Here is a 21,498-nt window from a genome sequence, read left to right on the forward strand (position 1 = left end):
TGGAGCCTGTGCTCCGCAACGGGAGAGGCCGCGACAATGAGAGGCCCGCGCACCGCGATGAAGAGTGGCCCCCGCTCGCCGCAACTGGAGAAAGCCCTTGCACAGAAACGAAGACCCAACACAGCCAAAAATAAATAAATAAATAAATAAATAAATTTATTAAAAAACAAAACAAAACAAAAACCAGAATACACATTCTTTTCAAGTGCACATGGAATTCTCTAGAACTGACCACATACCAGGGCATAAAACAAGCCTCAACAAATTTAAGAGTATAGCAATTATCTCAAGCATCTTTTCTGACCACAACGGCATGAAACTAGAAATTAACCACAGAAAATAAATGAGAAAAAAATGATTACATGGAGACTAAACAACATGGTACTAAAAATCCAATGGGTCAATGAGGAAATCAAAGAGGAGATTTAAAAATACCTTGAGACAAATGACAATGAAAACACAACCATACAAAATCTACGAAATGCAACAAAAGCAGTTCTTAGAAGTTCATAGCAATACAGGCTTTCCTCAAAAAACAAGAAAAATCTCAAACAACCTAACCTACCACAAAGAATTAGAAAAAGAAGAACAAACAAAACCTAAAGTCAGCAGAAGGAATGAAATAATAAAGATCAGAGAGGAAATAAATAAAAGACATTTAAAAAAACAGAAAAAAATCAATAAAACTAAGAGCTGGTTCTCTGAAAGGATAAACAACATTGACAAACCTCTTGCCAAGCTCTTCAAGGAGGAAAAGAGAACTTATTTTATTAAACAAAATAAGAAATGAAAAAGGAAACATAACAGCTGACACCATAGAAATACAAAAAACCATAAGGGAATACCATGAACAATTAGAAAAGCCAAAACCCACATGATCTTCTGAATAGATGCAGAAAAGGCATTGACAAATTCAACATCCACTCATGATAAAAACTCTTACCAAAATGGGTATAGAGGGAACATACCTCAAGATAATAAAAGCTATTTATGACAAATCCACAGCCAATATAATACTCAACAGTGAAAAGCTGAAAGCATTCCTGCTAAAATCTGGAACAAGACAAGGATGCCCACTCTCACCTCTTCTATTCAACACAGTATTGGAAGTCCTAGCCGCAGCAATCAGATAAGAAAAAGAGATAAAAGATATCCAGATTAGGGCTTCCCTGGTGGCCCAGTGGTTAAGAATCCGCCTGCCAATGCAGGGGACGTGGGTTCGAGCCCTGGTCCGGGAAGATCCCACATGCCGTAGAGCAGCTAAGCCTGTGCGCCACAACTACTGAGCCTGCACTCTAGAGCCCGCCAGCCATGACTACTGAGCCTGTGTGCTACAAATACTGAAGCCCGCATGCCTAGAGCCTGTGCTCCACAACAAGAGAGGGGAGCCTGTGCTCCCCACAATGAGAAGCCCGCGCACCACAACGAAGCCACCGCTCACCGCAACTAGAGAAAGCCTGCGCGCAGCAACGAAGACCCAGTGCAGCCAAAAATAAAAATAAATTAAAAAAATTAAAAAAAAAATATCCAGATTGGTAGGGAAGAGGTAAAATTGTCATATGCAGATGATATGATACTACATATAGAAAACCCTAAACAGTCCACACATAAACTACTAGAACAGATAAACGAATTCGGCAAGGTAGCAGGATACAACAGTAACATACAGAAATCGGTTGCATTTCTTTACACCAACAGTGAAATATGAGAAAGGGAATGTAAGAAAAAAATCTTTTAAAATTGCAACCCAAAACATAAATTACTTTGGAATAAACCTCACCAAGCAGATGAAAGACTTATACACTGAGAACTATAAAACACTGATAAAGGAAACTGACATGATTCAAAGAAATGGAAAGATATCCCATGCTTTTGGATTGGAAGAATTAATGTTGTTAAAATGGTCATACTACCCAAAGCAATCTACAGATTTAATGTGATCCCTATCAAATTACCCATGATATTTTTCACAGAACTAGAAAAAATAACCCTAAAATTCATGTGGAACCATAAAAGACCCAGAATTGCCAAAGCAATCCTGAAGAAAAAGAACAAAGTAGAAGGCATAACCCTTCCAGAGTTCAGACAATATTAGAACGCTAGAGTAATCAAAACAGTGTGGTACTGGCACTAAAACAGACATATGGATGAATGGAACGGAAGAGAGCCCAGAAATAAACCCACACACCTATGGTCAATTAATCTTTGTCAGAGGAGGCAAGAATATACAATTGGAAAAAGACATTCTCTTCAACAAGTGGTGTTGGGAAATCTGGACAGCTGCATGTAAATCAATGAAGTTAGAACACACCCTCCCATCACACACAAAAATAAACTCAAAATGGCTTAAAGAGTTAAACATAAGACATGACACCATAAAACTCTTAGAAGAGAACACAGGCAAAACAATCTCTGACATAAATTGTACCAATGTTTTCTTAGGTCAGTGTCCCATGGCAATAGAAATAAAAACAAAAATAAACAAATGGGATCTAATCAAACCTACATGCTTTTACACAGCAAAGGAAACCATAAACAAAACGGAAAGACAACCTACAGAATGGGAGAAAATATTTGCAAATGATGTGACCAATAAGGGCTTGATTTCCAAATTATACAAACAGCTCATACAACCCAAAAAAACAAACAACCCAACAGAAAAATGGGCAGAAGACCTAGACATTTCTCCAAAGAAGAAATACAGATGGCTAATAGGCACATGAAAAGATGCTTAACATCGCTAATTATTAGAGAAATGCAAATCAAAACTACAATGAGGTATCACCTCACACCAGTCAGAATGGCCATCATTAAAATGTCTACAAAACAAATGCTGGAGAGGGTGTGGAGAAAAGGGAACCCTCCTACACTGTTGGTGGGAATGTAAGTTGGTGCAGCCACTATGGAGAACAGTGTGGAGGTTCCTCAGAAAACTAAAAATAGAATTACCATATGATCCAGCAGTCCCACTACTGGGCATATATCTGGACAAAACTATTATTCAAAAAGATACATGCACCCCTATGTTCATAGCAGCAGTATTCACAATAGCCAAGACATGGAAACAACCTAAATGTCCATCGACAGATGAATGGATAAAGATGTGGTACATATATACACTGAAATACTACTCAGCCATAAAAAAGAATGAAATAATGCCATTTGCAGCAACATGGATGCAAGTAGAGATTATCATACTAAGTAACTCAGAAAAAGACAAATACCATATGATATCACTTATATGTAGAATCTAAAATATGACACAAATGAACCTACCTATGAAACAGAAACAGAATCACAGACATAGAGAACAGACTGAGGGTTGCCAAGGGGGAGGCAGTTGGGGGAGGGATGGAGGTTGGGGTTAGCAAATGTAAGCGTTTGTATATAGAATGGATAAACAACAAAGTCTTACTGTATAGCACAGAGAATTATATTCAATATCCTATGATAAACCATAATGGAAAAGAAGATAAAAAAAGAATGTATATATGTATAATCACTCTGCTGTACAGCAGTAATTAACACAACATTGTAAATCAATGTCAATAAAAAATAATAAATAAATAAAATTTATAAAATACGGTGATGGCTTGAAAGAACAAAAACAGAAAAGTCTGGTATTTCTACCCTCAGTGAATTTTTTTCCCTTTCTAAGGTAAAAAACTGGAAGTCCTCAACCCTCAGCACCTACCTACCATGGCACCCGACCTAGAAGCAATCAAAATTCAGTTAGTATATATTTGTTCAAATGTTTCCTTATACAGACATGTCTATGATTATCTATACATATTCATTTTCTCATAATATCACTTGTTAGATGGATAATATTACATGATGTAAATATGCCATATCTTATTTACTATCCCCTTGCTTATTTTGAGTTATATGAATCTTAATTTCTCACTATGATGCTACAAAGGTCTCTAATTATTTTCTCAAAATATATTCCTAAAAGTTTTTCTCTCCATTGAGACTAGGATTTCCCAAACTTACTTAACATCAGAAAACAGTTTAAATTACACTATTTTGACCCAGTCAGAATAGGACCTAATGAAAAAATAATTCAGGCTGGAGTAAAGTGTTGACTGGTAGTCAAAGAAATACTAATAAAAGTTCTTCACATAGAAAGAAAATGGAAGGAAATGGAAATAAAAGGAAAATGGAAGCGTCAAAACACAGGAAGAAATTAAGAGCCCCAAAACTAACTATAAACTGAATAAGGTAAGTCCCCCATAGTGTGTTTAGTTCCAAGATATTATTATATCTACTAATAATAGGGGACTTACCTTATTCAGAAAGTGGCAAGAATACCAATTATAGAAGGAAGATTACAGAAAGAAGAAAGAAGATCATTACATAACAAGCAATGGTACATATCCTAGAGTGGCCACTAAAAGAATAATAAAAATAATGTATAATTAACAAGATAACTAGGAAAAAACCTGATTTATCCAAAAGAAGGCAAAAAAGAAATGAAGAAAGAACAGATGGGATAAGTAGAAAATAAATTGCATGGTATACTTAAACACAAATATATTAATAATACATTAAACGAAAATGTACTAAACACTTATTTAAAAAGACCAAGATTATCAGACTGGATTTTAAAAAACCAGCCAACCTTTTTTGGGGGGAGGCACAAGGGATCATGGGAGGCATACGGGATTGGGAGGCACAGTGGGCCGAGTGCCTGGCTGTGAGCACAGGGGAGGAAAAAAAAAAACAAAGACTATATACTGTTTATAAGAGGCATACTTTAAATATAATCTTTAGAGCACCACAAGAGACTGTGATTCAGGAGGTCTGGGGTGGCATCCCAGAAAGAGCATTTGGGCTGATGGGCTTTGTCTGTTCTACACATATCCTCTGCCTTCTCCTTCTTCCATTACCAATTCAGTGGCAGGAGAGAAGAGGTTGCCTGCTGGCTCTTGCTGCCCTGGTCTCACAAATTCATTCCTTTGTTGATTCATGTATTAATTTGGCAAATATTTACTTAATGCCTACTACCTATTTTGTTCTAAGAGTTGGGAATACAAAGGTGAACAGAATATAGCCGCTCCCTTTGTGGAGTTAATATTCTAACAGAGGAGAAAGACGCTAAACATAAGGTCATACACATATATACACTAATATGTATAAAATAGATAACTAATGAGAACCTGCTGTATAGCACAGGGACCTCTACTCAGTGCTCTGTGGCTACCTAAATGGGAAGGAAATCCAAAAAAGAGGGGATATATGTATACATATAGCTGATTCACTTTGCTGTATCGGAGAAACTAACACAACATTGTAAAGCAACTATACCCCAATTAAAAAAAAAAAAGCCCATATGGTCCATGCAGTGTCATGTACTATTACATACTATGACAAAAAACAAGGTAAGGTAACTGAAAGTTACAGAAGCGTTTGTGTAAGATAAAGTAAGTAAGATAAAGTAATGTAGGGCTTCCCTGGTGGCGCAGTGGTTAAGAATCCGCCTGCCAATGCATGGGACATGGGTTCGAGCCCTGGTTCGGGGAGATCCCACATGCCGTGGAGCAACTCAGCCTGTGTACCACAACTACTCAGCCTGCACTCTAGAGCCCGCACGCCACAACTACTGAGCCTGCATGCTACAACTACTGAAGCCCACGCGCCTAGAGCCCGTGCTCCGCAACAAGAGAAGCCACCGCAATGAGAAGCCCGTGCACCGCAATGAAGAGTAGCCCCCGCTCGCCACAACTAGAGAAAGCCCGCGCGCAGCAACGAAGACCCAACACAGCCAAAAATAAATAAATAAAAATAAATAAATTTATTAAAAAAAAAAAAAAGAAAGTAATGTAAACCTTAACAAAGAGGTGATTTTTGAACAAAAATCTATCAATACATAAAGTGGGAGAGCCAGCCATGTCATCATCTAGGGGAGAATTACAGAAGAGGGAGGAGCAAATGCAAAGGTTCAGAAATAGAAAGTAGCTTGGAACATTTGGGGAACAGCAAGTTGACCAGTGTGACTAGAACAGAGAGCAGTAAAGACTTGTAGAAAATGAGGTCTGGGGTAGCCAGAAGCTGGATCGTGTAGGACCTTATAGGCCCAGGTAAGGAAACTGGATTTCATTCCAAGTAAAATGGGAAGCGAACAAAGTTTCTGGGCAAAGGAGTGAAATGATGTGCTCCATCACACTGAGCACACTGCTCCCTAGAGTCCTTCATTATTTTCTACCACCCTCTTTAAATCTCTCACCATCATCTGTGTGACTGACCCTCAATATATAGTACAACTTCCTACATCTGACAGTCACTAACTAGTGATGTGTATACATCACTTTCCTTCCTTGGCTTTTTCCTCATTTGTAAAACAAGTGTCTTAGACAAGATCACCCATAATTTTCTTCCTGGCTTTATCATTTTATGAACCTACATCTTTGCTGTCTAATATACTAGCTACTAGCCACATGTGGTTATTTAAATCTAAATCAATTAACATTTAAAAATTCAGTTCTTCAGTCACACTAGTACAGACAAGTGCTCCACAGCCACATGTGGCTAGCTGCTACTGTATTGGGCAGTGCAACCATAGAGCACTTTTATCATCAGTCATCACAGTGCTTCTCTAGGTGATTTCTGCTTCTGAGTCATCTTCTTAAGATATAAGAAAATAAAAAGATGTAGCAGTTTGTATGGTTTTATTTTTTATATTTAACCTACAAAATGTATTTAACCTCAAAGTATGAGGAAGAAAATTTTTTTCTAAATGAATACTCCAGCCCTTCTCCACTGATTTAAAATAACATCATTACGTTATTATGTAATAAACAAACTAGTACACACTAAATTCCATGAAGACAGTATGTTTTTCACCACAGTATTGCCAGCACTTAATATACAGTAAGTCTTTAATAACTATATGTTCAGTGAATGAATAAATATTTTCTATTCTTATTTATATTTGCATTTGTTTCTGGACATTATATGCTGATTTTTTCATTTATTTCTTCTGGCTCTCATTCTATACTACTTACTATTTTTGTTATTTACTATTTACGATTTGTTATTACAGATGTATACAACCATTTTTTAATGTAGATTCAATACTCCCTCCTATTATTCTCCTTTTTCAAAAAATTCCCTGCTATTTTTCCATATTAACTCTTTTTATTTTATATTAAATCTTTACTGCATGATCTAGAATATTCTAGTTGTAACCAGCTACTAACTCAGGATATCCCTAGAACAGGACCTCAATACCCCCATGGAATCCTACTCTTCAGTGCCCGCAGAATGCCTGAAAAACACTCCTGCCCTAGCTGACCCACACTTTAATACTCAAGACCCAACAAATCCCACTCCTCAAAATCACCTTGAGCAAGCGACCCTGTCATGTATCAATACTACAACTAAGACTTCCCCAAGTAGTCCTTGTCTACTTTTCAAACCCAGGTCTGTGGAAAAGCTCTAAACTGTTGGTCACATCTGAACACCCACCTTGACCTCAGTGAATCACTTCACTTCCCTACAGGGAAGACTTTCAGATTCCACCATGGAGTGTATTTTTGCCTCTTGAGACCTCCCAACAGAACACCTAACCCACAGGAAATGCTAAACTGTTTCTTGAATGAAGATGAAAATTCTGGCTGAGAAAAAAAAAGGAAGCTCAGTGGGCTTTGGGGGACCTCCTCCTACTAGACTGGAGAACATGAGGACCAGGTCACTGAATGAATGGAATTTTAGAATGGGAAATTTCAGAAGAAAAGCAAAATGTTCATATAAAATCTGAAAAACAAGGCATTTCAGAGAAGAGAGAAGAAAAGCTTCCTTACCTCGGACATGGCTTTAAGAATTTAGGACAGCCCTTCTGTCCTCCTCCTTCCAGCTTCTCTGTGGGAGAAGGGCAGTGTCCAGAGAAAACAGAGCTGGAGAGGGAGAAAGAAAACGTGAAATGCTGGGCCTGCCCTCAGCTCCCAGCATCACCAGCCTAGATACTCTCCTTTCCTTCTCTGTGCCCTTCTCCCCAACCACAGAAGTAGATACGAGGTGTCACTGCATTGGTCATTCCTATTTAAATTTATAATTCTTTCACCTGTGTGCTTTATTTTTTTGAAGTATAGTTGATTTATAGTGTTGTATTAGTTTCAGGTGTTCAACATAGTGATTCAATATTTTTATAGATTATACTCCACTTAAATCTCCCACGTGCTTTAGATCTCAATATGCAACATAAACTTTCTGTGCGTAAGATACCTCGTTTATATTTATAAGAAATAACAGTATTTATCCTTCAGAATGGCACTGCCAAATAAGGATAATTTCCCCCTTCACACATGAAGGCTATTCATCAGTGAAATTATCCAATGCTTCATGGTAATTAAGTAATTGAGCCCAACTGGAATCCAGGTCTGACTCGTTAGTCTTTCCACCAGATGATGACGTTGAAAGGAAATGTGTCCCCACCCTTTCTACAAAGATGAGAGAAAAAACTACAAAGTGAATGCCTCAGAGAAAGCATCTTTACACAGAGTAGGCATCAGAGGGATCATGTGGTCTGGAGGACACTGGACCAAAAAGGACATCCTGCTTCTGGTCCTGGCTTATAACAAAATGCACCTGAAAACCAAACTCTCAACTTTTCTAAGAAATTTCCTCAGAAGGGGTTGGGGGGAGGGATACGCAGAAACAGCCACTGCAACCCCTTAAACATTAGTTATTTTCCACTAAACTTCACTGCCTTGGAGAGTAAAGAAATTATCTCAGAAGCAGCATAACTTAGTGGTAAGAACAACTAGGTTTTTGGATCAGAATGCTCGAACATCTGATCCACCACTCAACTGGCTCTGCAGCCTCTATTCCAAACCTCAATTTCCTCATCAGCAGAGTGGTACCTACTCTCCACCAACGTTTGGGAGGGTCATGAGATGATCCACATCAAGCATTTAGCACAGTACCTGGACATCCTCTGTGTGCAATAAATATCATTAAATCATTTATTTTCATAAGTAGCACACAGTAGGTCTCCCCGTCCTTTTTTCTCTTCCATTCCTCACTAGGAGAGGGACGGAAAGACCTTCTGTGCCAGAGAGGACTAAGGTCCAGCAGCTCAGTCTTCTGCTGTCCAGGCCCAAGGCTTTCTCCTCCTCTCCAGCTCTCTTCCCCTCTCCCTCTCTCCTCTCCGTAAACTCCATCTCTTCCCCTTCATCTCAATCTCGGTCTTCCCGCTACAACAGTCTCCCAAATCCTGGAGCACACTGGCCTCCCAAAGCATCCACACAACCTCCCAGCCACCACACAAACCACACAATCCCTCATGCTGGCAGCTCCCCTGGCAGCCTGTGGACATGCTCCCGAGCTGTAGCTTGCCCACCCCTCGCAGTGAGTCACACACTCACTGACATGATGACACATGGTGCCATATACTGTCACACACTCCTAGGGTCACACAATCTCAAGCAGTCTCACGTGAACACACAGTTGCACGTTCACTGTTACAGAAATTGTCACACACATTCTCAAATTCTGTTCACACACCGTCGCACAGCGCCCCATACACAAGGTCACACACACAGTGACACTGTCACACACGGTCCCATACACAGTCACACTGTCCACACAGGTTTCACTGTCACATTCTCAAACACTGTCACACATTCTCCCTCGGTCCCACACAGCCTCACACACTGTCACACACAGTTTCACTCTGTTCAAACACCGTCACGCTCACCGGACCCAGGCTCCCACCATCACAGGCCCCCTCACACGCCCGCTCCCGCCCGGCAGGCCTGCCCAGGCGCGCGCACCCACCCCGGGCTCCTCACCGCCTTCTCCCCGACAGTCGGCACTTCGTTCCGCACCGTTCGCGGAGGCGGGGAGGCGAGCGCCCCACGGCCGGGGCGTGGACTCGATCTCGGGCCCGACGGGCGGACTCACAAAGGGGCCAAAGCGCTCGGGCAGGCTGTCGGCGCCAGCCGCAGTGGCTGCTGGGAAACGGAGTCCGGGGCCAGGCGCGGTGCGGCGCGGAGCATCCTGGGACTGCTCGCCGCGGGCGCCGGGCCGACAGCTGCTTCCTGCCTCGTCCCTTTCGCGTTGTCTCTGCCACGCTCCTTAACCCCCCCGACCTTGCGACCCAGAACTCGCATCCGCCCAGCCTTCTCAGGCCGTCCGACCCACCGCCCCCGCCACCGAATCCAGCCCGGACCTTGATCGGCCGGCTCGAACTGCGCAGGTGCAGGTTGCTCGCGTCGCGGAGGCTTCCAGACTCGGTGCACGCGTCGGCCGGGAGTAGCGGACGCGGCTGTGATGCGCATGCGCGGTGGTTGGGCCCGCGCCCGGGCGCAGCAGGTGGGGCTCGTGGCCCGGTGCTGGAAAAACGTAGCTGGCGAGGCTGGGTGTGAGGGCTGGGGCCCGCCGGAGGGGGGATCCCGGGAGGATGCGGGCGTAGTTAAGAGATAAGGTGCTCGGGATTTCTTTCTTTCCTCTTTTTCTGTTTCTTCTGTCCTCCCTATCCTTTCATTCGCCACTTATTGAGCGCCTACTGCGTGCCAAGCACTGTTGTAGATGCTGGGGACGCAACTGTGAACGTGCAAAAATCCCCACCCGTGGAGCTGACATTATATTATGGGAGAAATTTAATAGGAAAAAAAAAGGTACTAATATACTACTGGGAATTGATACGCGTTATAAAGAAAAGCAAAACAGAGTATAAAGATCAGTCTTTCAGTTCTTAGTTCTTTGGTAACACCCTCTGGTTCCTATTCAACCTATGTCTGAAAATACTTCATAAACTCCCATCTCTAGTCCTAACCCACATTCATGCCTCACCTCTTTAGAAATTGCGTTATAAGATGCAGAGCTTCAATGTAACTTGTCTCACCAAAGTAACCAATGACAAAAAGCATTAAATAAGCTGGTAATTTTTATATTGAGGAAATGTAAAAATGCAAATGTTATAGTCACAAAGCTACTGAAACATTGTACATAGTAATAAAATGTTGAATATAAACAATATGGCTAAAAATAGAGAAGTAAATAAATAACTACATCTGTTTTAAACTATACAACATAAAAATAATCGTGTGATGATGAAGCAACCTGTAGAAATATTTCTTAGGTTAAGTTTTGTTTTGAGGAGGAACAGAGCTGTTAAAATTACACTAAGATTGCAAAATTGGAAAACTGTTCCTATGTATAAAAAAGTAAAAGGAACACAATCCACAAAAACTAGATGGTTTTGTGTTTTAGTGTTGAAATTATGACTGATACCTTACCTCTTGCTTTCTGAAACCGTGCAAACATTATGCAAGTTAAGATATATCAGTAAACGTCCAGGTTTTTGCAGCCTTTTCCACATTTCACAAATGTATGAAGAAATTGGGCATCTTTAGCCTGAAGAAGATAGGTGATAACATTTTTCGTTTTCAACCATTACCTTTTAAGCTCCTTCTGTTGACAGAACCCTCTACAAAGCTTGTATCAAAATCTACTGTGACTTGCATAAAAAACACTTTTATCATTTTCAAGTCAATAATCAGCAAGCAGATGTCTGCCTAGCATATCTAAATTTAATGTAATAATCTAAGTACATAATCTTGAGTATTAGAGATAGAATATGGAATCCGAGACAGAAGGAACCATTTATTTTTCCCTCACTGTCACAATGAAGATACATTTATTTTTTCATGGGTTAGTACTGGAGCAAATTTAAGTCTGTATTTTAAGGTTTGTAAGAGGTGTGAGGTCAAAGTTCTCTCTTTTTTCTTATGTGGCTATGGATGTCTAATTGCTCCAGCGTTATTTGTTGAAAATGCTGTTCTTCCTCCATTAAATTGCTTTTGCAGCTTTATCAAAAATTCAGTTCTGACAAGGACTTGCATCCAGAATATGTAAAGAATACTTAACAAGTAACTAATAAAAATACAATTAACACAATTTAAAAATGGGCAAAGGATTTGAATAGACATTTCTCCAAAGAAGATAAACAAAAGGTCCAAAAGCACATAAAAAGATGCTCAGCATCATCAGTCCTTGGGGAAATGCAAATCAAAACCAAAATGACTTACCACTTCACACCCATTAAGATAGCTAGAATCAAAAAGTCAGATAACAAGTGTTGGTGAGGATGTGGAGAAATTGAATCCCTCATACATTGTTAATGGGAATTTAAAATGAAGCAGCTGCCTTGGAAAAACATTCCAGAAGTTCCTTAAAAAGGTAAAGATATAGAGTTACTATATGAACCAGCAATTTCAGTCCTAGGTGTATACCTAAGAAAAATGAAAACATACATGCATGCAAAAACTAGTACGCAAATTGTTCATAGCAGCACTATTTATAATAGCCAGAGTGGAAACAACCCAAATGCCCATATTATTCAGCCATTGAAAGTAATAAAAGTAATGAAGTACTGATACACACACTACATGGATGAACCTTGAACATCACACTATGTGAAAGAAGCCAGTCACAAAAGACTATATGTTGTATGAGTCTATTTATGTGAAATATCCAGAATAGGCAAATTTCAGAGACAGAAAGTAAATTAGTGGTTGCTTTGGGCTGATGGGAGGAGATGAAGAATGAGCACTAATAGAGGGTTTCTTTTTTGTGATGAAAATGTTTTAAATTTAATTGTGATAGTTACATAACCCTGTGAATATACTGAAATACCACTGAACTGTATACTTTGAATAGGTGAACTTCATGGTATGTGAATTATATTTTCAATGAAATTGTTAAAATAAGTTCAGCGTACAGTGAGGGTTTACTTCTGGTTTCTCTATTCTGTTCCACTGACCTATGTGTGTATTGATTACTGTAGCAATACAGTTAAGCACTGATATTGGGTTGAGTTCTTCCACTATTCTTTGTCAAGATTGTTTAGCTATTTTAGAGCCTGTGCCTTTCCATGTAAGTTTTAGGAAAAGTTTATCGTGTATCTACAAAAAAAACCTTTCTTTTATTTCTTTCTTTCTGCTTGGTTTGGGTTTATTTTTGCCCTTCTAGTTTCTTGATGTAGGAACTTAGAATATTAATTAAGACCTTTCCTTATTTCTAATGTAAGCATTTAGTGCTCTAAATTTCCCTCTTAGCCCTGCTTTAAATACATCTTACATGTTTTGTTAGGTTGTTGAAAAGAAAACCTACACTCCTGTGTGTCTCCTCTCTTCTCACAAAGAACACTTCACTACACTTCTGACAACAGATGTGTGAGGGTGCCCCCCCCTCACACACACACCAAGCAATTCTGCAACACCAGCTGGGTGTCCTAGAAACTTAATTCCGACACTATCTACCTGGAGATAGCATCAAACCCCAGAGATTAAGGGTTCAGTCCCATGAGACTGCCAATCACAAACCCCAGTTGTCACCTGTGTTTCTGACCAATCAGCTATAAATTGGAGGTTCCATGACTCTCCTCCTCAAGTTTGATTAATTTCCTACAGTGGCTCACAGAACTCAGGAAAACAGTTTACTTACCGTTTACCCATTTATTATAAAAGGGTATGATAAAGGGTACAGATGAACATCCAGCTGGAAGAGGCTCATTGCGTAGGTGGTAAGGGCCAGCTTCCTGGTTCATAGACGGCCATCTTCTCACAGTAACCTCACATGATGGAAGGGGTGAGGCAGCTTTAGGGGCCTCCTTTTTAAGGGCACTAATCGCATTCATGAGGGTTCCACCCTCGTTACCTAATCACCTCCCAAAGGCCCCACCTCCAAATACCATAATATTGAGGACTGGCTTTCAACTTTTGAATTTGGGCAGGGGTGGGGGGGGCATTCAATCTATAGGACTGAGCAAATAAAATCTACTCACTAGGAAAAAAAAACCCACTATATTTATCTAGAAGGTAGACTCAGTAGGCTTTGGCACCTGATTGGATGAAGAGAGGGTAATGAGAGGTAAGAGTCAAGGATACCACCTAGGTTTCTAGTATAAGTGGACAGAGGTGCCAGGTGGTTTAGTTGCACAACTCCATAAGTCTGGTTTAAACACAAACACAGTCCTCTGAAATAAGGTCATATAATCATAGACTGAATAGACTTACATGTAAAGATAACAACAGAAGCTATGAAGACAATAGCCAAAAGTGAAAAGAGATCTAGGTAAAATACTTGAAAATTTGAGGGAAATTAAAGACCTTCTCAAATAATTAGAGGACTCAAATTTGTATTACCCATAAAACTTTCTTTACAAATAAATATATATTTAAAATATTAAAATGCTGAAATACTGAAACTATGTTTGAATTTTCTACCAGCGAGAGAGATGCAATCTGAGAACCGTATATAGTGTTGTCAGTAATAACAGCAAAACACAGGGTTAATTCTGAATAACTGCTATTAATGAAAAAGAAAAACACAACAAAAGTATACAAACCAAAAACCCCACACAGTTTCGTTTCCTTCTTTATAGAGATTGTATGTCAGAAAAGTTATGGGAGGTGTCCATGGTCATGGTCATACAGGGAGGGAGTAGCTAAGATAGGGTTAGAATCCACTCTGTTGTTTCTTCCATTCCTTGTTCCAGAAACATTCCCTGCAAGACATGGCCTCCCCACAGCTGATTTCATTCATGTGATAATGGCAGGTCCCATCATGGAGAGAAAGAATATAGCAAAACCACGAATGTAGCTGAGGGTTTATAGAAGAGGAGAGCTAGAGTTACTATGCATGTATTTTGGCACAAGAGAGTGTACAGGGTGATCTCTTGGGAAGTGGTTGACAAGGCAGCTGTGGATCTGATAGAATGGAGAGGCATTTAGACATTCATGTACTCTTGTGTGAACAAAAAAGGAACAGAGTATTGCTCATCATCCAGTTATACAAGGGTTAAGTCTCAACCCATTGCAGTCACCCACCAACAGTGCACCCCGAGGAGAAATGAGGATGAAAAACCAGTAGCAGACACTCGGTGCTTTGGCAAAACAGGCCCTTAAGACAATTAAGATGCATATCTCAGGAAGCATTTCAACGACCCCAGACTCTTGCATCTTCCCATACATAGAAAAGCACTGAAATCATTTACGTCAGATATCTGTTCTTTGTGATTAGCAGTAATCTTTTACCAGGATGTATACTTGACTGCATGTATATCCTAGCCCCTCAAAATCATACATATACCGGGGCTCCTCCTCTACACCTCTTGGGAGCTCTGAGTTCACTCAGAGCTACTGAGTGTCTCTCGGGCTATCCACTTCAGTTAAGACTGAATAAAACTTAAACTCACAACTCTCATGTTGTACATTTTTAGATCAACACTTGAAAGAAACTGTGGTAGTCAGCCTCCCAAATGGCCCTCAATGATACTTGCCTCCTGGTATTCATACCCTTGTGTAGTCTCTGCCCACTGACTCAGTCAGAACTGGTCTACGTGACCAACAAAGTATGGTGGTGTGTGACTTCCGATGAAATAAAAATTCACGTTTTATGGCAAGCCAAGAAAAATTTAAAAAAAAAATTTTTCTTTGCCCATTTGGGTTTCCTCCCTCCCCTTTATTGTGAATTGTGCATCTGCATTAACCAGACCTCCTTAGGAGATAACCTTCCTTCTTATCTCATAAAGGGTCACAACTCCTTAGGAGAGAGCCTTCCTTCTCAATCTTATAAGGGGCATGATGACCCATGACTGATGACTTGCTTTGTACGTGTAGATCTGGATTGTGTAAGCAGTCAATGTCATTTGATAAAATGACACGTATAATACATATAACCTTTTGTCTCAAAAAAATTACATAACTGTGCTTTGACCTCTAACGGGTGGAACAGTCCTCAGACCTTTCTGAAAGAGTGTCTCCCCAGTTATAATCCTCAGGTTGGCTTGAATAAAATTTTCCATTTCTTTCTTAGATCAACCGTTAATTTTTTCATCAACACTTGGTCATAAAAGTCATTGCAGCTCCTGGATCACTCATTCTAGGGGTGATCTAGCCACCATGTCATAAAGACACTTAGCGCTATGGAGAGACCCACATGGAGTAGAACTGGGGCCTTTTTTTGACAAGGGATTGAACCTGCATCCTTGGCAGTGAAAGTGTGGAGTCCTAACCACTGGACTGCCAGGCAATTCCCAGAACTAGGGCCTTTTGCCCAAAGCCAGCACCAACTTACCAGCCACATGAGTGAGACACCTGGAAGCAGATATTCTGGTCCCAGTTCAGCCTTTAGTTGACTGAAGCCCTAAATGACATCTTGACTACAGCCAGCTAAGCTGCTCCCAAATTCCTGACTCACAGACACTGTGGGAGATTATAAATGTTGACTGTTGTTTAAGCCATTAAGTTCTGGGGTAATTTGCTATACAACAATAGGTAACTAATACAGAAATCAAATATATTAAAACTATGAAAAACCACATCAGAGAATAAAAAATAAATCCAAATGACCCAAAATATGACAGGAGTATTAAAATTAAGAAAAAGATGAAGGAGAACTATAAGAAAAATTTTAGTCATTCTTTTAAAATAACCATGTAATATTTACAATTAATCGTTGATAATTACTCATGAAGAAAACTTTAATAAATCTTCAAAGTACAGATTTTACAGATAGCATTTGATTCATTACACTTTACAGCATAACAAATTCCAAACAGATGGAAATAAATGCATTGTAAATGTTCCCATAAAGTTCTACAGAAAAATAAAGATGGACATTTATAACTTAGGAGTAGGAAAACAACTTTTGAGCAAAATAATAGAAAGGGAAAAACTGATATGCCTCAGTATGTAACAGAACACAAAATAGCTACCCGATAAAAATATTTCTCAATTTAAGATTTCAGTCCAGACATCTCTCCTGAAGTCATGGTCAATATTTCTACTTATATACCTAACAGACATTTCAAACTATCACATTCCAAACCAAACGCCCCGTCTTACCTCCACAGAGGTTAAGACTCTGGTCTGTTATACTGGCCGGCCACAACCTGTCCCCCCTTGGGTGCCTAGGGCTCCTCACCTTCAGCCTTGTTATGGCTTTGTGGTTCCATTCAAATTTGTTCCCAGTTGGGTCATCCAGCTGCCTGACACTAACAGCCACAGGAATCCCAGCTGACCTACCCTACAGGACTGACCAGAAGCCCTGATATGAAACCTATCCTTTGTGGTTATTTCTTGGAATAATCAGCACAAGCCTGAATGGCCCAGTGACTTTCTCCTCTGGGCACCCTCACGCTCTGTCTCCCTCAGGTCCCAGCCCAGAGTCCAGGGTTCCAGTCTCTTTGGTTCTGTTTCCAAGAGGCCTCATGGCTTCTGTGACATCATGAAGCAAATGTCTTCTGTCTCTGAAGATGCTTTCTCCAAGGTTCCACCACACTGGCTCACTCATCACTCAGAAGGCAGAGGCAGCATCTCCTCCACCCACAGGTACTAAGGTCTGGTTTTGTGGAAATACCAACTCCTCCACTCCACCAGCTCTGTGTCCTTTAGGAAGTCATTTAACCTTTGTCCATCTCCATTTACTTCATAGTCAAAATAAGGAAAATAGTATCTGTTTTACACTGTCAGTATATGTGAAGCACAAAGCGCAGCTTTTAGAATGATTAGTTTGGGACTGTTGGAATCAGGCAGCTTTTCAAAGGCCAAGGAGTCTTACAAAGAGGTGAGAAGAAAACAACTTATCTCGAAGAACAGAAGGGACAGGATCCTGAGAATAGGGTAGAGTTTAGATGCCGCAGCACATCTGTTCTTCCATCCTTCCTTTCCTCACCCCCCCACCCCCAAACATGCTTAAGCCAAGGCCACAACTAGAGTGAGGTGAGTGAAGCACTCCTTCAAGCACAACGTTTAATGGGGCACCAAAAAAACCCCCAGAAATAAAAAAACATGATAGATCAATGAAATATTTTTTAAAATAAAGCTCAATGTAAAAAGTTCATGACAAACCAAACATCAACATCTTAGAGACAAGATCTGGTTACTATATTAAATCAAGAAGTGACTGAGCACAGCAAGTTTGAATTTCACACCTCGAGAACCTACAGTCCAGAAGACAGTTGCAAATTCAAATCATTTGATTAACTGTGATCACGCTAAAGTATTTTTGTTTTTGTAGCAAGTTATCTGTGGGGAGATAATTTGAGACTACAAAGATATCCTGTTCACCATCAATCTTTAGCAACAGATTTATAATCAATGAGATTTCTGCCTGAATCAATTACTACCATGATGGTTGAAAGATATTTTCTAACTCTATCATTCCTTCCACATTTACCAGTTGGAATTCTGTAAGTTCTTTCTCATCTCATTCATTCATCATTTATTTTAGTATGGACATATGAAATATTTTGAGTAATACTGCTACTCTAATTATATTGATGCTTAAATTGTCCCGGTTTTGCCCACAGAAGCCCCCTTCAAGCTGAATCCTGAAGAATATACTTCAAAGAGCTTTGACAAACACATACATCCATGTAATCATCACCTCAATAAAGATATGGAAGGTTTCCATCATCCCCCAAATTCCCCTTCTATTCCTTTTCTGACTTTCCCTGGACCCCTGGACCAAAGCAACCACTGATCTACTTTCTGTCCCTACAGTTTTGCATGTTCTGGAATTTCACTTTAAACAGATCTATGTGCAGCTTAGTTTTCAGCCAAAAACTCAGGGAGACTCCTATGCATATTTCTGGAGCTCTTTCTCAGAGTATCTCCCTCCTTCCTCTTCCTTCCTCTTCCACACTCTGCTCGGCAAATTCCAGTTACTTCAGTTTCCCCAAGTTCTGTTGTTTGTCTCACTTTAGCAAATCTGTTGTGCTCTGCTTGCGTTCCTCCTTCCTGCATTGTCTGGAATATGCCTCCAGGGAGAAAGCCATTGCAGCTATAGGAACTCATTTATTCTTCCCTCTCTTGGGGATCAAAGTCTTGCACTACCAGTTGTCCAATATCTGAAAAGACTTGTTTCCTACATGTTACCTAGTTTAGTACTATCACACCATCACAGCTGTGAGCAGGGAATCCTCTGTGATATTTTTTGAGCATCTCCCTACTTTTTGGCACAAGAAGATATTCCATACTCATCTTGTACTTTCCCTGCCATCGTCCTGGAATCAGACATTACCCCAAGAAGCTTTGGTTCCTTTTATTAGAGAATTGTATTTAAAGACCAAGGTCTGCTTATTGCTACTGAGGCATCATTGCTTCCAGGCCCATTCACCAAATAGAAAAGTAGAAAATACATAAGCACATAAATACTTTTTCTTAAAGTAATAGTAAGACTAATTAATTTAAATAAACTTTATTTTAGAAGTTTTTGATTTACAGAAAAACTGCAAAGATAGTACAGAGGGTTCCCACACACTCTGCACCCAGTTTCCCCTATCATTAGTCTGTTTTTTGTTTAACAATGAACCAACATTGATACGTTATTATTAACTAAAGTCCACACTTTATTTTTTCTTAGTTTTTATCTGATGTCCGTTTTCTGTTCCAGGATCTCATTCAGGATACATTATTTTTAGTGTAGTTGTGTCCCCTTAGGCTTCTTTTAGTTGTGACCGTTTCTCAGACTTTCCTCGTTTTCAATGACCTTCACAGTTTTGAGGAGTTTGGGTCAGATATTTTGTCTAATGTCCCTGAACTGGCATTTGTCTGATGTTCTGTGATCAAACTGGGGTTATGCGTTTTGGGGAGGAAGACCATAGAGGTAAACTGTCATTTCCACCACATCTTAACAAAAGTAATGATATCAGCATGCCCTCACTATGGGTGTTAACACTGATCTGGGTGAGGTACACAGACACACTTTTAATCATGAGTTCACACCAACCCAACATCACAGGGTTCTTCCTTACCTTCCATTATCCTTTATTTATATCTCTCTTTTCCCACAGTAAAACACTGGCTCCCAACAAATCTATATATTTATTCATTTGCTCAATCCTATGATGCACACAAAACAGTTTCAAAATCACTACACCAAAGCTATTAGGAAAAACAATCTACTAAGTTGAGTTCAGAGATTGCTTGCATTTTCTGGCTTTTTGTCTTTATATATTAGGAATATTAGCTCCTTATTTGAGATTTATAAAGTTGTAAAGATTTTGCCATCTGTCTTTTGCCTTTGTTCGTGGTGTATTTTGCCTTACATAAGTGCTTTAGTTTTATGTTCCAAGTGCAGCAGTCTTTTATTAAGTCTGGATTTTTAAGTCGAAATTAGAAAGTCTTTCCACATATCCAGGTTATAATAGAATTCACCTCTGTACATGTCTGCTATTTGCATGGTTTAATTTAGAACTCTGACCAATTTGGAGTTTATTCTTTTGCATGATGTGAGGTATGTATAAAATTGTATAGTAATTGTATAATAGTTATACAATAATACAATAATAATTATATTTTATAAATATTATAATTATTATAATAGTTGTATAAAATACAATTTTATCTTTTTCCAACTGACTATCCAATTATTCCACAAGGTTATTTATTAAAAAGTTCATTTTTATCCCAATGATTTGCTACCTTTACTACAGAGTAGATTTCCCTCTGTATTTGATATTTCTGGACTTTCTAGTCTCTTCCACCTGACAATTCATGAGCCAATACCACACAGCAGGTATAATTATAGAAGTTTTTAGAATGCTTTAATATCTGATCAGGTTAGCTTTGTTTTCTCAGAGTATTCCTAGCTATTTTTGCATGTTTATTTTTTCATTTGAACTTTAGCATCAACTTGTCTATTTCCAATGGAAAAACAGTACTGGTATTCTTACTGGGTTTAAATTACATTTCTAAATTAATTTAGAGAAAAAGACATCCTTCAGACATGCAGCAACATGGATGTGCACAGATCTCAAAAAAATGTTTCAAGAAGTGACACACAAGAGTACATGTTCTAAGAGAAATCAAGAGACAAGGTCTCTGGACTGTGGGCCTGGGTCAAGGACAAATGTACCACCTTGGATAGGGATGCTTTCCTCATTCACAGACCAGGTATAAAAGGGCCTGACCGGCAACCAGGACATTGGACTTCCCACCATACTGGAACACGCTGTCCCGGGATGGGTGAAGTTCAGAGCTTCTCATGGTTTCACAAACCAAATTGTAGCACTAGAGGCCTTAGCCGAAAAATGTCATCTCATAACAGGAAACTCCTTGACAACTCCTTTAAAACATTTTTGCTGATTCTGCATTCTCCTTCATAATCTACAAGTATTTCGACATAATGTTTTAAAATTCGTTACCAAATGAACTCTCGGGCTTTTTCCTCCCTCCAAATCTTTCAATAAAATAGCTGTTCCACGGCAACGGTGATTTAACAATAGACGAGAAAAATTCTGTCATATACCACTTCTACACAGCCACACACAAACGTGTACCTGGCGTTTAACGGTCCCAGCCACACACTCAACGACCGGGTGAGACCCGAACACGGCGCGCCCAGTCACACTCACACACACTCACCTGCAATCAGCGAGACAGTCACACGCAGACAACGGACCCAACGGACCGACCCTCACCCTGCGACTCAGGGAACCCAACACGCTCTGCCGTAACCCCGACGGTCTCCCACGCACGCAAG

At 39.8% G+C, this 21,498-nt stretch overlaps 1 protein-coding gene across 4 annotated transcripts in view; it reads right to left on the reverse strand.

Moving 5' to 3' along the window:
* ZNF583 (zinc finger protein 583) overlaps nucleotides 1-21,463 on the reverse strand; it is a 33,765-nt gene extending 12,302 nt beyond the window's left edge. The window contains exons 1-2 of one of the 4 annotated variants that reach the window (XM_061173479.1): nucleotides 9,831-10,057; nucleotides 7,806-7,898 (exon numbers count right to left, since the gene is read on the reverse strand). In XM_061173479.1, the coding sequence (XP_061029462.1) occupies nucleotides 7,806-7,814 (9 nt within the window). In that variant the 5' untranslated portion in view covers nucleotides 7,815-7,898; nucleotides 9,831-10,057. Of the gene's footprint in view, nucleotides 1-7,805; nucleotides 7,899-9,780; nucleotides 10,058-21,380 lie in introns of those variants that run through there. The other 3 variants (XM_061173477.1, XM_061173478.1, XM_061173484.1) reach the window with 3 other exon arrangements.
* Nucleotides 21,464-21,498: the final 35 nt, after the last annotated feature.

Source organism: Eubalaena glacialis, chromosome 18, assembly GCF_028564815.1.
Source record: "Eubalaena glacialis isolate mEubGla1 chromosome 18, mEubGla1.1.hap2.+ XY, whole genome shotgun sequence".
Taxonomy (NCBI): domain Eukaryota; kingdom Metazoa; phylum Chordata; class Mammalia; order Artiodactyla; family Balaenidae; genus Eubalaena; species Eubalaena glacialis.